General features: G+C 34.7%; 1 protein-coding gene across 2 annotated transcripts in view; it reads right to left on the reverse strand.

Moving 5' to 3' along the window:
- Window positions 1–1067: 1067 nt before the first annotated feature.
- Ferry3 (FERRY endosomal RAB5 effector complex subunit 3) overlaps window positions 1068–16864 on the reverse strand; it is a 34685-nt gene continuing 18888 nt past the window's right edge. For both annotated transcript variants that reach the window (XM_003463268.5, XM_013145170.3), the window contains 5 exons: window positions 14936–15004; window positions 8592–8794; window positions 2894–2951; window positions 2303–2370; window positions 1068–1697 (listed from right to left, as the gene is read on the reverse strand). In XM_003463268.5, coding sequence (XP_003463316.1) covers window positions 1605–1697; window positions 2303–2370; window positions 2894–2951; window positions 8592–8794; window positions 14936–15004 — 491 coding nt within the window. In that variant the 3' untranslated portion in view covers window positions 1068–1604. The remainder of the gene's footprint in view (window positions 1698–2302; window positions 2371–2893; window positions 2952–8591; window positions 8795–14935; window positions 15005–16864) is intronic.

Genomic DNA, 16864 nt, shown 5'->3' on the forward strand with positions numbered 1-16864 from the left:
TTCACAGGCCCATAGTACCTTCAACTACTCTTAAGGTAAAGCCATCAGTATGTAATTTACAAACAGTCTTGCAGTGGCAGAAGAGTCAGTCAGTGGCATTTTACCCAACTTCTGTGAACCTTTGCTCCTGCACTCTGAAACTGGGGTGTGCTCATCCAGCTCTTGATTGTATGTACCTTAGAAAAGTTGCAGAATTCCATGGAACGAATTTCAAGACTTCTTTTCTAGTGTTTTTATTAACCCCACTATACTCACTTCCACCCAGTTCTACACTGATCTGTGAATTTAAGAACTAAAACACTCTCTGACACTGATCTATCATTCCCTGTTTCTGCCTGTTTATCCTACTTTACATTAGAATTAATCTGAGAACAGTGGCACCCAGAAGATAATAAGGGCAAAATATCTACCTTACTGGTAGAACCACCAGACTCCCTGACAAAAAAACTTGGGAAGTTTTAGTGTCTAAGACGTCCTGGTAGAATGGGTGTCCTGCTTAGGGTTTTCCTTAGAGTTGGACATGTTTCTTACATTTAGGTACACTAGGAGTGCTATTGTTTCTTGTGATCATGACATAGAAGACCCTGCACTCTACTGGACAGCTGTAATATCCACACTTCTTGGATTTGATGAAATGATTGTCTTTGTAACAGTCAGTACTCATGGCAAAGATGCTATAGATGGGATAAATAAATGATGTGCCACATTGGGGAAAGATAATGGAAAAGGGTAACAGCAGAGAGAGAAATGGGGACGGAGTCATCTGTAGAGAAATACAAGGGGCAGAAGAACGGTTATGTAAGCCAAGAATGCAGGGAAGACTGAGAAATAAAAATGATCCGAATTGTGGGACTGCCACAACCATCAGCTACAGGTACAGGTTTAAAGTAACTTCACATCGGGCTCGCAAAAAAGCACACTATTTCCCAGACTGTGGAAGGTTATTAATAGACTAGGCAAGGTCATACAGGGAAGATGAGACAGAGGCAAAGAATTCAAAGCCTTTCCTGACTCTAACTTAAACAAGCTTAGAAAGAGTAGATGAAAAGCAAGGGCTTGAAGCAGAATTTGAAAGAATAAGCACATTTGTTTCATTTATTTGTTTCTACAAAAGGATTTTCATAAGAAACCCATACTTGCAAAGATTATTTCAGTGCTTTTTAATTTTGATTTGGCAAATAATCCTTTGGCAAACAAAGGAGTGGCAGATTTTATTATTTGTATGATTACAAAAGGTCCGTACCTGCTCTATGAGTCAAGTCTTTTGGAAAAGTTGACGGAAATATAGTAAACACTATCCTAGAGCAAGTGTCCACGAGGGATAAACAGGATGTTTTAGTTCACTGACATTCACTGATAGGAAAGGGAGAAAGAGAGAGACATTCAGAAAGAGCTTAAGAATAAACATTTCACTGGCTGATCACTACCATTCTGTTCCATGGATAATTTCTGGGATGTTTAACAGGCACGTATCATGATTTGAGTTGTGGCTTAGGTCGCAGATTCTCTTTCTGGATAACTTTTGCTTGACAGGACTCCAGCATAGTTGGAGTTCCTGGAGAGTTTAACGATCCTCTTCTGCCAGTGTGTCAGTCCATATGCATTTAGTGCTTGGACGTCAGAGTGAGTGTTGAAGATACTCGGAAAATCTGGGGAAGCATGTTACTAAGTTGATAAAACATTTCTTCAGAAATACTCTGTAAGAGATAGAAAAAATTGTACCTGTTAAACCATTCATTTGTTTTCAATTTTAGAAGGATTTTAAAATATAGATCTCATTCTAGATATGGGTTACAGTACATAAAATTTCCCTTTCATGACTAATTTGACTCTGTGGTTACTGGACTGGGTTATTTTCGGGCTTATTCCTCTGACTACTTATGCTTTTTATGCCAATCAATGTGATTACTAGAAAACTCTTAGCTAACATTAATGTAACTAATAATAAATACCATTAATTCTGCTAAACTCTATAGAGAATACAGAATCATTTCCAACAAATGCCCTTCTTATGAACACTTCATTAGCTATATATATATATATATATATAACATAAATGTGGAAACAAACCAAGGGAAGATGAATTATTTGTTGAGTTAAATAAAAGATCCCTTGAGTGGTAGATACTGATACTTCTCATAATTAAGTGCTTTTACAATGTTTAAATATTGCTCCCTATATAAAATACGAAGCCACTGACACTTTGTATGATATCTAGGCATTTACGGTAGCATGCCTAGCTACATCTATGAGGAATACTGTAAGAGATTCAACTGGGGTAAGATCTATTCAGGCAGCACACCTGTGGTACCAGGAATTGTACGGTCCTAGAAATTCCTCCATCCCACGAAGCCATTTCCATCATGAAACCTAAAACAGAACAACACACTTGCTGCAGGATGAGCTTTGGACTTCCAATTACCCAGTCACCTCTGATAGAAGCTGTATTTGTGTCATGGGGCCTTATGTACTGATTTTGAGGTAGCCACTTGCCTGAAGAAAAAGGCTGAGCCTAAAGGACACAAAATCTTATGATTCCTAGTTTTCCAGGCCCAAACTTTCACACAGTTTTATTAACACTCTCTTACTTATAATTTCTCAAGTCCGATAGGGTTGGTCTTCATACAACGAAGCTAAAACAAGTCATTGAATGTTAGTTGACTATGTCTCCATTTTCTATTTTCTAGTATAATAAAAAGCAAAGAGAACAATCAGAATGCCTTTCAGGAGGGCTGAAGACTTGTTTGTGACTGGATCGGATAAATTCAGTCTGTTATAAAATATCTGATTAACTGAGCACCAGATGACAGATGTATATTTATATTCTTCCTACTGGGTTATTCTGCTTTCAATATTGAGGAAGAAACATAGGTGGTGGTTGTTAAATACTCACCTTTGACACACTTGAACACGAGTTCAGCTCTTCTTAAGCACCAGGGTATAGTCATTTCCTAAAAGCAGAAACAAAACAAATCATAATTTTAACAGAATTTTGTAAAATTAAAAATATAGTCAGACCTATACTTGCCTATAGTGTTGACTATCCATGTTGTAAACATATTCAGACAATTATTTGCTAATGCAAACTGAATATCCTCTGGTTTTCAGATATACAACTTCTGACTCTTAAATTATACTTGATAAATGTAACTAAAGAAGACTATGAAACATAATTAAACCTAATAAAACATAATAAAATTGTACAACCTTTGCATCACTAATTTTAAAGACAACTATAGACTGCACAATATTTGCATAAGCAATGAAATAAAATGTTTCTATTGTATAACATGTTTAATGGGAATAAGCATTCCATCTCTACCACTTAAAAATTTCAAATGCTTTCATTTTACTACGTTCCCATCTAATCTTCAGCCAAATGGGCACACAGACATTATTCAGACCATGATAAACACTTCTCACAATTTTCCACAGTAGTATTAGTGAGTGTGCTGCTTTACATTGTTTCACTTTACTACTTCCAGCATTACCATTTCATATAGAAACTCCCCATAACTATATCATAAAGTATGATTATTATTTTATTATGATTTCCAGGTTTTTAGGTTTCAGAGTTTTGAGGACTCCAATGAGTTTTCATTTATGTGGACTGTTTTTTGTGGTATTTACTTCATCAAGTTAAAACTTAGAAAAATATTAATTTCTTTGAAAAACAAGGATTAGCCAGTCACATGGTAACGTAAGTAATTTAGCAAAAAATAACTGTTTCCAAACACGCAAAAAAATTTTTACTAAGAATAGTAACGCATTCTTTAAACATGGTAATCAACTACTTTATGGTCTGTGTCTCATAATTCTGTTACCTCAAGTCTTTGTGTAACTCTTTTTATGATTGGTTGTTTCTGCTGGTTCTCATTTCCTTATGGGCCTATCTATCTTTCACTCATGTAAAGTATTTTATTCAAGAATTACATGTAGGAATAAATACTAAAATATAACAGTAGTTAAAGTACTTTAAAATATTACTCTCAAACCTGTTTTTTGAAATACAACATTAATAACCAGAGTCAAACATTACTACAGTTTAATAAAGCATGCACAAATACACACACATTATATATATCATTATCTGATAGTAACCTGTGTTAAAAGGTATATAGTAATCCACTAATACCTTTGATTAGCCTTTTAGTTAATTCAGGGTAAGGTCAAGTCTAAGCATTACTACTTAAACAAGGACAACTAATGTAAATTATAAGCACGAGCTTTTGAAGGGCCAGCCTTGAACATATAAAATATATACTACCAAAAGCATTAAAATCAGGATAATGATATTAATAATGAAAGATTGCAGAACAAGCTAGAATGGAAGTGGTATATAGGAAAAATATAATCAAGTCCTTAGGTACAAGACTTGATTACTCCTCTAAGTAGATGGGAGAAACTAAGTACTTTGATTGTCCACTTATCCAGTGATCTTCACATTTTGTCCATTAATGCCATGGATTTTTGTATGTGAGTGGTTAACACAGCAATATCTGTGAGACAAATGAATTCACACTTGTCAGAAAGATGTGAGTTACTGACAAAGTTTCATTAATGCTATTTAGAGAATATACTGAAATACCAATTCATATCAGGAACCTAGCACAACTTTCAAGTGATAGATACTCCAAATATCAATTCAATTTTCAGATACATACTTTAATTCAATGCTGCTTTGCAACATACGAATCTGAAGGAAATGGTAGACAACTGCATGTATATGTACATGTCTGCCCTCATGGACACTCACATTTATTTTCAAATCTTTCATACACATATACAGAGACCAATCCCAAGACTAAGGTAGATGTTCATCAGTTTCTTTATTCTATCATTTTGTCTCTGATTAAAAACAGTATGTTAAAAAAAATAGTTCTGGGTATTTAGAAAAGGTAAACTAAGCTTTAGAAGTCAATAAATTACAGAAAGGATATGGCTAAGTAGCGACAAAGTGACTGTATCTTAATGATGTGTTTTCAAGAAGGTGCCATGAAAGATACCCATTAATAAAGAAACCAGCTGGGTCATATAAGATCCTTTGATTTTAGAACCGAGGCAGAAAATTGGGGCCCAGTGCTATATTTAGATGATACACAGGTGTAATGGTTGTGTGTCAACTTGAAAAGTTTAGAAGTTTAATGAAGCAACTCAGCAGGGGGGTAGGGCTCTCACTTTGTAAACATCCTCATCTGTGTAAGAGGAGGGCACAGAGACAGTGTGCTATACCCGCCATAGCGGATGGTGGCCTGCTTACAATATGAGGGAGGCAAAGAGGCTTTTTCTCCTTGTCTTTTGCTTGCTGCTTTTGCTGTCTCTGCTGCCTTGAAGTGTTGACCCTGTGCCATTCCACCCTGCTTTGGAGCCAGCTGATTATGGACTGAAATTTCCACAAACTGTGAGCTAAATAAATCTTTCTTAATTTTGGGTGTCAGGTATTTTATCTCAGCAACAAGAAAAAAGTAACCAAGACAATGGACACTGCACACAGTACAGACTTTAAAATGGAAAACTGAAATTAAAATCTCCATGATGATTACTAGTGACATGCTATGTTCTAGCTAAAATTAATGTGTGATTCTTCAAAATTATGTGAAGACTCTAGACTGTGCTAAGATTGAACTATGGCATTAGTAGGTATTTGTAAGTCTTCACTGCTATGTCTTAAATGTTAGGTATAAGAATTATTTTCTTTGTTTATGTACCAGAGGGGAAGACTGCAAAATTATTCTTTGCACCTCATGTATGAGCTTCTGAGGCATTTAAAACAGTATTAATAAGTTTCAAAGCCATTATCAGAAGGGAAGTCTAGATTTGTTTCTTATTTTTCACATTAAAAAACATGGTATTTTCAATCATTTTACAAAACAATTTGGCTGTCTTCATTAAAGCTACACATAAACCTATCCTGAGATCTAAGAATTTTATTCTTACATATATTGAAGCAGAAACATCAAAAATTATGTATGAGAATGTTCCTACTGATACTAGTCATAATAACCAAAATTTAGAAGCTATCAAAAGTCCATTAAATAGTAAAAAGGCCAAATTATTGTGGTTCAGTCACATGCTAGGATAAAACAAAGAGAATGAACAAGTCACAACTACAAATAACTACTTGGCTATATTTCACAAACAATACAAATGAAAGAAGACAGATATAGGATCATCTACAAAATGATGCTTTTGAGTCTAAATTCTGGGATACTCTTGTAGATGAAGTGATCTAAGTAACTGGAAGAGAGTATAAAGTGGGTTTTGTTTCATAATCTGGGTACTGGTGACACAGGTGTTCAGTGTGTGAAAATCTGAGCTGAATACTTATGTGTACTTTATCCTAGTATATTATATTTCAATGAAAAGCTAAAAGCAAACAATTTCATTAATAATAACTATAAAGCTAAAATAATTAAGCTTGAAGCTATTCCACAAATTAACAGTAAATATTTACAAATAAAGAACTAAGGATTCTTGACTGGCAGATGCATTTAAATGTTAAGTAAGATTGAGTTCAATACAACAATACCTTCAGATCATAAAGATCTATAGAGATAAGAAGGTGTGTCTTTCTCCTTGCTGACAGGTTATTTTGCCTTTTCTTCTTAAGCTACAAGTAATTCTACAGCTTTTTTACCTGTCATAGATAGATGTTGTACATTAACACATAGCAACTGTTAGAAACTCTGAGGAGAAAACAACACCTGCAAGTGCTCTGAGATTCTTGCACAAAGACTAAAACACACATTATCTCTACATCCTGTGTGATGTCATCTGAGTTTGTAGAATAAACTTCTTGACCTTGAGTGGATGTTAAAATACAACAAATGGGAGGATCATAGCTCAATATACTTTTGTGAATTAAAACGGACACTTCCAAAACAAACTTAATGTTCTGCAGCTGGCTGTCCCAATTTAAAACATGTAACTTTTGTGACACTGTGGGAGGACTACTAGTAGTATCAGGTGTCTGGAAGTAAATCCGAACCTGGTGACTTTTGGAAACACTGCTTTTGAGGTTGTTTTCCACCTACATACAACCATTTTTATAAACTGGTTAACCAGGAGTCCAGCTGCAGGAATGTCTGGATGTTTCCTTGAGGCAGGAATTCATCATAAATGTTATTCCTCAAGACCCTTTTATAGATGGACCAGTTGGTGACAATAACTTCACAACAGTTAAACATTTCTGACAGAATGAAAACAGTAAAGCTACAGTGGAAACAAAGAGAAAAAGATGTCTGTCCATCTCTCTTGATGCTCTTAGGTATGAGTGAGGTCATAGAAGCTAGTGGAGTAGAGAATGGGGAAAGGATGGTGCCAGAATTCTAACCCAAACAATAACGTGACTGGTGAATTCACCAGACCAGATCACAAGTAGGAAAAATTTTAAAATCAGCCCATCTCAGGTAGAACTGCTTGGGTACTGAATTGGGTACATTAGTAGTCTTGTAATATAGTAGATGTATGTTGGAACTTAGCTAAAATGTAATACATTAAATCTTTTATTCTGCCCTCTATGACATAGAATTTATATAGGGTTTACTTTGGTAAATACCTTAATAATCAAAGATCAAATTTCCTTTCTGCACTTAGCACAGTCTATACTCAGCAGTTGTCATTTTTTTTCTTTGAGACAGGTCTCACTATGGAGTCCAGGCTAGCTGGACTCCTGCCTCAGCCTCCTGAGTGCTGGGATTACAGGCATGTACCACCGTGCCCAGGAGTAGTCAATTTTGTTTTCTAAAACATGTCCTCAAAACAACCATGCCCAGAGGTGCCAGTAACCATGTCCATACTGGTAAGGGCCCCTCATCATCCAACTGACCAGAAGGACACATTTGCACCCATTTGAATTGAGGCTCCTTTGTTCTTCCAGGAGTGTTGAAGCTGAATTTTAGTCTCTGTATTATTTTTACAACTTATGCTCTCTAACCAGCTTTTATATGGCTGAGTGAAGAAAGGAAGGAAACAGTCACTAAAAGATATTTAAAATTAAAAATATCAAATAATCACAGTATATAACAAAATAATGAGTGATTAACCACATCTTAACTGTAGAAGTCAATTCTGTATTTCCATCACTAAATAATGCACACTCACAGATTGCAAACTCATTTTAATATTAGCCTAAGCTAAGTAGGAGTGTGGAGGTAAATGCTACATAAGCTGACAATGGAGAAGAAGGAAGAACTGGAGGGAGGCAGAAGATGACAAAGTCAGGTATGTCACCCAAAACTAAAACTAATTGGGCTTCTTGTGTACTTCATTATAGGATAATACTATAATTCTGTACACATGAGTAGTTAAGGATTATTCACTTTTTCATTGTCGTTGCTTTGTTTTTTAACACAGCACCTCTCTGTAGCTCAGGCTGGCCTCAAACTCCACAACAATCCCCCTGCCTCAGCTTCCTGAGTACTGAGATCACAGGTGTGTACCACCCAGCTGGCTATTCACTGTTTTATGTCACTCAATTCTATTAACCACTCAGGAGAAGCAAAGTTCATTAGTCTAAAAAAAGGGGAGAATTTAAAACATAAAGTAGATGATTAAATAACATATGCATAAAATGATCAGAATCTTCTCACCTCTGACATATCATGCACCAACAAGAGAGGGATACTGATTGTCGTGATGTCATGCGTGCAGCAGACTTTGAGAATGTTCCGGAGGCCCATGATGGCAGGGTCACGAGCAGTGATATTTCCTGATTTCACGTTGTCATCCACACAGAGATGGAAAGCAACATGGATTTCTGAGAGATTGGAATGCCGTGTTATATAGAATTCTCCTGTGAACAACAAATATCATCATGATTTTCAAATGCATAAATCACATTTGCCAGTGGGTTTAACGATAACACCAACAAGCAGTCAATGTGTTGGACTAGCAGGGGTGCATCAGGAATTTAGATGGAGCTCCGAAACACTGATTTCTGCTCCTTAATTCTTGGGAAGGAGGTAATAAAAACAACAAACAATAGAAAGTTTTCAAGAGGTCATAAATTGGCAGGAAGTAACCACCAACTAGCAGGTAAATCAAGCCAGCACAAATGGTTAAAACACCAAATTTACTATGCAAAAATATACTACTTGATTACTTGCTTTCTCTATATCCTAAATATGTTTTCCTTCATTTCGCTTTATGGGACTAATCTTGGTTCATTAGTTGCTCAGGTCAGGTCAGAAATACAGTGGGCCTTAATTTTTTCCTTTCCTTAGTGCCTATTCTGCAACCCACTACCAACTATTTTTAGTTCTATTTCTAAAACATATCTCAAATCTGAGCATCCCATACTTATTACTATTACTCTATTTCATGTTACTATTGTCCCTCACCCAGATTTTGCAATAGTCTCTTAACTTATCCCTTTGCTTCTAGTTTTGATCAACTATAAACAATTTCTTCACTGTGGGCCAAGATGATTTAAATGCAATTTAGGTTTTATCATTTCTCTATTAAAAATCATCCAACAAGCTCTCACTACATTCAGAAGAAAGCCCAGTTCTGTTTTGTGCCTCCCAGGCCTATCAGATCTGCCCTGACTGACCGAGCCTGTCTCTCCAGCATCTCCTTGTTCCACCCTCTCTTCTTTGCTCTAGCCACACAAGACTTTGTCAGCTCTTCAAACATATAGAGCTTGTTCCCAAATCAGGGATGCTGCCTGGAGGGTTTTTCTCCAAGATTCTCACATGGCTGACTTCATCAATCATGGCTCGGATCAAATGTCGCCTTCTCAGAATTCTTCCTTGGCCATCCTGTCTGACATAGGACCCTCTTCACTAACTTGCACCCTGTCTCTCTTTTACATCACTCTGCTGTATTTTACTCTTAGCACTAAAGTTCTTTTGTTTACATGAGGTGTGATTGAAAAATATCAAAATATATGGTGAATATTTACTTAAAAACGTATATAATAAAAAAACACATTGCCATGATTTCTCCTCAAAATACTTCTGTTGGATTTGAAGCAGTTATCCCTTGTCACTTTCTGAAGCAATTACAGAAGTCATTTTTGGAGTGTCTTAGGTTTGCTGCTTTAGCTGCCTACATGTATTGCATTGGCTCAAATTGTTTACCTTTTATGGTTACTTTCATTTTGGAGAAGAGCCAAAAGTTGCATGGTACCAGACCAAGTGAATACAGTGAATGAGGGGACATTATAATATTTTTATGAACCTACTTTTTACACAATGGTACTTAGCAAGACAACTCATCATTTTTTTTAAAAAAAATTGTATTTTGGTCTTTTTTTCTGAATGTCCATTTTGTATGCTTTAATTTTTTTATTATTATTTAAAGAGAAAGAAACAAAAAAATGGAGAAAAAAGAAAGGAAAAAAAAGGTAGAAATAATACAGAATTACAGAAAAATAAATAGTAAGAAATCACTAGTTGATAAGTTACATATTGTCATCTTAGAAATAGTTGTTCAGGTTACAAAATTAAAGCATATAAAGTGACATTCAAATAGTGACACTGCCAACAGTTCTGCTCAGTGATCCAACATTAGGGTCTCTCTATGTAGCTCAAGCTAGTTCTAAGCTCACTTTGTAACCCAGGCTGGTCACGAGCTTGCCACAATTCTCCTGCTTCAGTCTCCCAAGTGCTGGGACTGCAGGAGAGTGTCACCATGCCCTTATTCACCATATTTTTGATCATACTCAAGAAAAACACAAAGTATTTCTATAATTGTTTCAGAAAGTAGCATGAATAGTGGAGTAACTGTGTTTGAAGTGAGAGGAAGCATTTTGAAAGTGATTAATAGTCGTGTCTCACTGTAATACATTTTTAAAATTTAAACATTTACCATATATTTTGATCACACCACCACCTCACAGATAATCCTAAAGGGATTACACAAACATGATCTATTACTTTAGGAATTTTGTCTATTTTGTTTAATGTTCTGTTTTCAGCAAAAGGAGGCACTCAAATATTTGGTGAATGAATGAATAAATGTTTTAGACTAACTGCTGGAGGACTGTTTCTCAAACTGCAAAATCCATGCTTCTTACAATCTCTCTTTATTTGCCACTATAGCTAAGAAAAGCATCAACAGTTTTTATTTTCTGTAGTTTTTGTCAATATAAATAGATAAAGCATATAAAGAATATGCTTTTAGCTGTGAGTGTTTACATCAGAAAAATAGAGTTCAAATAACCTAAAGATACAATTCAAGAAAACAGACAAACAGAATAGTCTTCTCTGAAAGATCAGATAAATGAAACCCAAGCCTGATACAAGGAGAGAAATTATAAAGATTAGGGTAGAAATTAATGACACTGAAACTAAAAGAATAAATACAAAGTATCAGTGAATAGAAGTGCTCGTTCTTTGAAAGAATAAGCAAAACAGACAAATCCTTAGTCAAACTTAACCACTGGGAAGAAGCAGGCCCACATCAACATACATCAGAAGGAAGAGAGGCAACAATCTTGAAGAAATGGACAGTTTCCTAGACATATATGAATTACCAAAACTGAACCAGGAAGACAAAATAATCTGACCAATCCAATAATAGACAATGAAGTTGAGGTAGTAACAAACAGCATACCAATCTACAGAATGGGGAAAACATTTTTGTCAAAACTCCTCAGGAAAAGGACTAATATCTAGAAAATATCAAGAAATCAAAAACCAGATTCCCCTTCCCCAAGATAAAAGATCCACTCAGGAAATGTTCGACATCCCTTGCCATGAGAGAGATGCAAATGAAAATAACACTGAGATTCTACCTTACCACAGAAAGAAGGGCTATTATTCAGAAATCCAATAATAAAATGCTGGTGAGGCTGCTGGGAGAAAGGAACCCTTCTACATTGTTGTAAACTGGTACAACCACTATGGAAATCAGTGAAAACATTTCTCAAAAAACAAAAGATTGAAATCATTTGAGCCAACTATTCCCCTACTAGTATCTTCTTAAAAGAGGTAACGTTATCATACTACAGTGATACATGAATACTCATGTTTACAGCAGTACTGACTCCTAATAGCTTAATCTTGGGGGCAGCCTATATGTCCATCAACAGAGGGATGGATAAAGAAAGAAAATGTGCTATTAATACACAATGGAGTACTCTGCAATAAAGGATAAATTTGAGTGATTTGTAGGGAAAATGGGTACACCTTAAGATCATAATGTTAAATGAAACAAATCAGACACACAAGCTTAAATACTGTAGCTTCTGTTATATGAGAAACCCAAAATATAAATCAACAAAAGAGCCAAATAAAAAGCAGATAATAGAAAATAGGGAGATAGATCTTTTGCAAATGAGAAAGGAACTGAGAGAGGCAGGGGGAAGACAGGGAGAGAAAGGGGCAAAAAAAAGAATTGAAGTGTCATATACATGTACCAACTACCTGCTACGAATATACTCATTATGTATTACAAACATACTAAAAATATATCTTTTTACAAATGCATATGGATCACTGGAATGCCCCTTAGGAAAAGTTTATTCGTTCCCACTCTTTTACAGGAATCCTACCTTTACACGTTCTGTGAAAGCTTGCTTCGAAGGTATTATCTGGAAGTTTTAAACATGTGGTGTACTCATATTCAAAAGTACTTATATACACTGGCACTGTGCTTGACATTTCTAGTCACTCATATGTATTTGTAGCTGGATGGCTTTGAAAGGCCCTAAACAAAGGGTTTTTTGTTTTTTTAGTATCAGGATCAAACTTATGACCTTGCGCTTGCTAGGCAGGCACTTATGTCACTGAGCAAAATCCCTGCCTGACAAAGGTCTATTTTCCCCTACTCATTTTTTAAAATTTTAACATGATACAGGAGTTAGATAAACAGAAAGAGAAACTGAAGACTGAACAATGATAGAGATGCTAGAAAAAAAAAGAGAGAAAAACCTGGATAAAAAGAACATGAAAGGGCAACTGTGTGGTGAGGAACAGCTTTGCTGTATTTCTCAAGAAGGCAATGAAAGACACAGACTGCTTGTCAGGAAGATGGGACAGTATTCTTCAGGGCCCAGCAAGTGCTGTACCTTTGAAACTCCTCCCTGTAATGATGGAAGTCACAGTGTTAAGCATGGGCCATGGTCCAGCAATGAGGTAGGATGCCTTGGTGAGCCAGTCAGGTGCTCCTAATCCCCAACCTGGCACTGCTTTCTTCGACCTTAAATGACTCGTCTCTTGGTCTCACTTCACCCATTAATAAAATGGAAGCCAGTCCTGGAGCTGGCAGTAACTATTCAACTAGTATGACATAGTAGAAAAATGACTAGATTGGATGCTAAGGAAATCTGAGCTCTAGCACCTATTGGCTGAGTGATCTTAAGAAAATTGGTTCAACTTATTATTATGTTACTTTGTACATGAAATGGGAAAATAATGCCCGATTACTTCTCTTACAAGGCTGTTGTCAGAATTAGGTGAGAAAAAGTGTAAAAACTTAGACCACGAGCAAGTTGGCAAGCGAAAGGTCATGAGTCAATCCCCGGTACCAAAAAACAAGAAAGTAAATTACTATTGGCATAAAAATCTAAAAATAAAACTATTTTTCTTTACAACTTAAAAAATTTGTGATTTATATCTTTTTAAAGTCTACAAATATGTTCATTATAAAGGCATTCTTTAAACAGAACTTCAGATACTATTAGGATATATAACTGAATAATTTAATATTCCATTTCTAACTTGGACTTGTGATATTCTCCTGATTTGGCAGTACAAATGATACTAAACTATAGACTTTTTTGAAAAAAGAACAAGCAAGGAATTATAGTAGTAAAAATTAAGTTTAAAAACTACACAATGGGACATCCAGAGTAGCTATAAAATTGAACACTTATAAGAAAGCCAGAAAATATGGATAATTTAAATTATGACTCTGTGAAGAAGAGTATGATAAATCCTTCATTGAAAGTATTTTTAGGTGGAGAGAAGAACAGCTTCCTGTTCCAAAAAGTGCAGGAAACAGCATGTGGTGATTCTAACATTAGTCTCCAAGGTAAGCTCTCTCCGTGTGGGAGAACATTTGGAGGCTGATGACCTCAAACTGACTGACTGGGCACCACAAGACGAATACCAAGAATGGGTAGGATATTTGCTAAAGTAAACATAATGTGACTTAATATCAAATATCTGAGGAAGGAGAAGTGAGGAAGCTACCTTAAAGGAGCATAGAGCACTCCCAAGAGATGGCTATTTATGACACTAACGTTGACTACTTAGTTTAAAAGACAACATTCACCTTACATAAAGGGGCCCTGCTTGTTATGACCTGTCACACAAGTGGTACTAGGGGGTCATCAGAATGACTTCAATCAAAAAGGAGTTAGATGACTGAATTCCAGTTCTTAAACAACATATTCTGCAATGATAATGGAAATGAAAGAAATGGAAAGCAGGAAAATGTAAGGGAGAATGCAAACAAGATTCTATCAGATGATCCATTGTTTTATAGGTTCAGCTATTCACATTTCTATGTACTACTGCTTACATTTCAGAGTAAAAGTGATCCCTTGATTTATTTCGTATGACACTAAGAAACAACATACATGAGGATATGTGAAATAGCAAAAACCATAAATAACCATAAGTAATCATAAAACTTGCAACTTCTTCAGCAATTTTTCATGCATGAATCTAGAAGGCATGTCCACACATGAAAAATTACTCAAGAAGTTACTTATTTATATTGTAGGCTCTGTTGTTACTGTAAGATATAGTACAGTAAGATACTGTAAGATACAGATATAATTATTATTGTAGGATATGTTGCTTAAGAACTGTATAAAAATACTGACATTGGAAAAAACCGCAAAAGCATATTATACATATATACAAAATGTTGCAAAATTATATACTAGGAAACATTTCATAATGTACATCATAAGAATTTATGTTTCAAATCTATAGTTTAATGTATAAGAAAACAGTAATCTAAACAAAATTGTACTTACCAGGTAAAATGTTTAAATAGTTTCTCTCTGCAGTCTTTTCATCACTTGCTCCATTTTGGTTCCCAGAATCTATTCATAATTCACCAATAAAGAATATGATAATGTGAAAACACATCACCACTGCAATTTTCAAAACAAGCAAAAATTTACCAAAAGCCTATATATGCCAGGCATCCAGCTACATGCTTTAGATAAATGTTTTCATTTAATTCTCACAAAACTCCTATAACCAAAATCCATGGTTTTTTGTTTGTTTCTTGGTGTTGAGGATTGAACTCAGGGTTTTATGAATGCTAAGAATGTACTGTATAATTGAACTATACTCTGCCCAACATTCATTTTATATGTAAGGAAAGAAGCTTAGACAAGTTAAGTAATTTATTTTTATTTTTATCTTTTTGATTTTTTTAATTTTCATTTTTTTCTCTTTAAATTTGTTCTGATATTTAAATTTTTTTCAAATCCATTTTATTCAAACATAAAAAGAAAGAAAGAAGAAAAAGAAAAAAACCACAACAAAAATTTAAAGCATCCCAATCAGGGTAACAATAGTACATACACTGCACATTGTCATCACCAAATCATTCACCCAGAGCACAAGACATTTGCCTTCAATTGCCAAACAATACCGGTACAAATATTTCTCTTCAGCGAACTCGGAAATCAGTAGTATAACTACCTTAACTATTTTTAATATATGCATTCATACACTTATGCATGTTTTTTCTTTCAGCTTGTCACACTAATGAAACAATACGATGTTTATACACGTGTGTCTTATAAGTTAAGTAATTTAACCAAGAATGCACAGATAAGAGATGAAACCAGGTCTTGAACCACATACCCAGATTCTTAATCCCATGATCCTAACCATATTAGACTTGACAAAATGCTAGTTTTCAGCTGGGAGGGTCGGGGCACTAAGTTAACTATATATAAAATAACTTCATTAGATAACTACGGTAGCATCTGACACAGTGTAAGTTGTAGTTTACTTGTTCAGGACTACAAATAAATAGCAAGTAGCACAAGAATCACTATATTCAGCTTGTTCCTGGAATTTATTTTTTATATATTTAATTTCCAATGAGTATGTGAGACTCTGTTTCAAACAGAATTTTTTCAGATATTCAATAATTTTTTTGATGGCACAATTTTTAGAAAAATAAATGTTGATAAACTATAAATATTAGTATTGAATATACATTATGAAAGCCAAACATTTTTATATACATATGTTATAGAAGATAGAAATTTTATAAGAGTTCTGCCAAGTCACAAATGCAAAACGAACATTAGGTTTTCAAAGTAGCTCTCTTTAAGAAGCTGTCTTCTTATTCCAATTCAATTAAAAATATTTTAAATTTATTTTGCAATTACCTTTTGAATTAGAAAACAATTCCAAATAGTAAACTATAAATAAAAACTATGATTTAATGATCTAAATAAAAATAACTTTATTTTTGTCTAATGACTACTTTGATGAATTGATTTGTATCACAGTATGTTGTAAACATGTATTTTATAATTGAAGAGACAGATAAACACAAGAGATAGAAGCCTCTGTTGCTGGAATATATATGTAATATTTGTGTCTAATATACAGCCAGGTAATTGATAGGCTTTAAATAAATCTCTGATCATTGCACAGATTATAAAAAAACAACAAATGGAGATTCTAATTTTGCTCATATGGAATATAAACAAATAATTCCTATTAAGGAACTATGAAAGCAAGAGCATTTCCATTCTCATTTCCATGTTTTAATGGGTAATACTACATTTAGAAGATGGCTATTTTATTTTTTTAAATGAACACAAAAGCAGGTTTTGAACTTTCATTAAGGACTGTAGAAATATAGTAGTATAACCACAGAAAGAAAACAATAGGATATTTTAGAATAAACAGGTGCTGAGTAACAGGATGTG

This window comes from Cavia porcellus, unplaced genomic scaffold, assembly GCF_034190915.1.
Source record: "Cavia porcellus strain 051 isolate PalLab524CR breed Dunkin Hartley unplaced genomic scaffold, mCavPor4.1 scaffold_27, whole genome shotgun sequence".
NCBI classification, from domain to species: domain Eukaryota; kingdom Metazoa; phylum Chordata; class Mammalia; order Rodentia; family Caviidae; genus Cavia; species Cavia porcellus.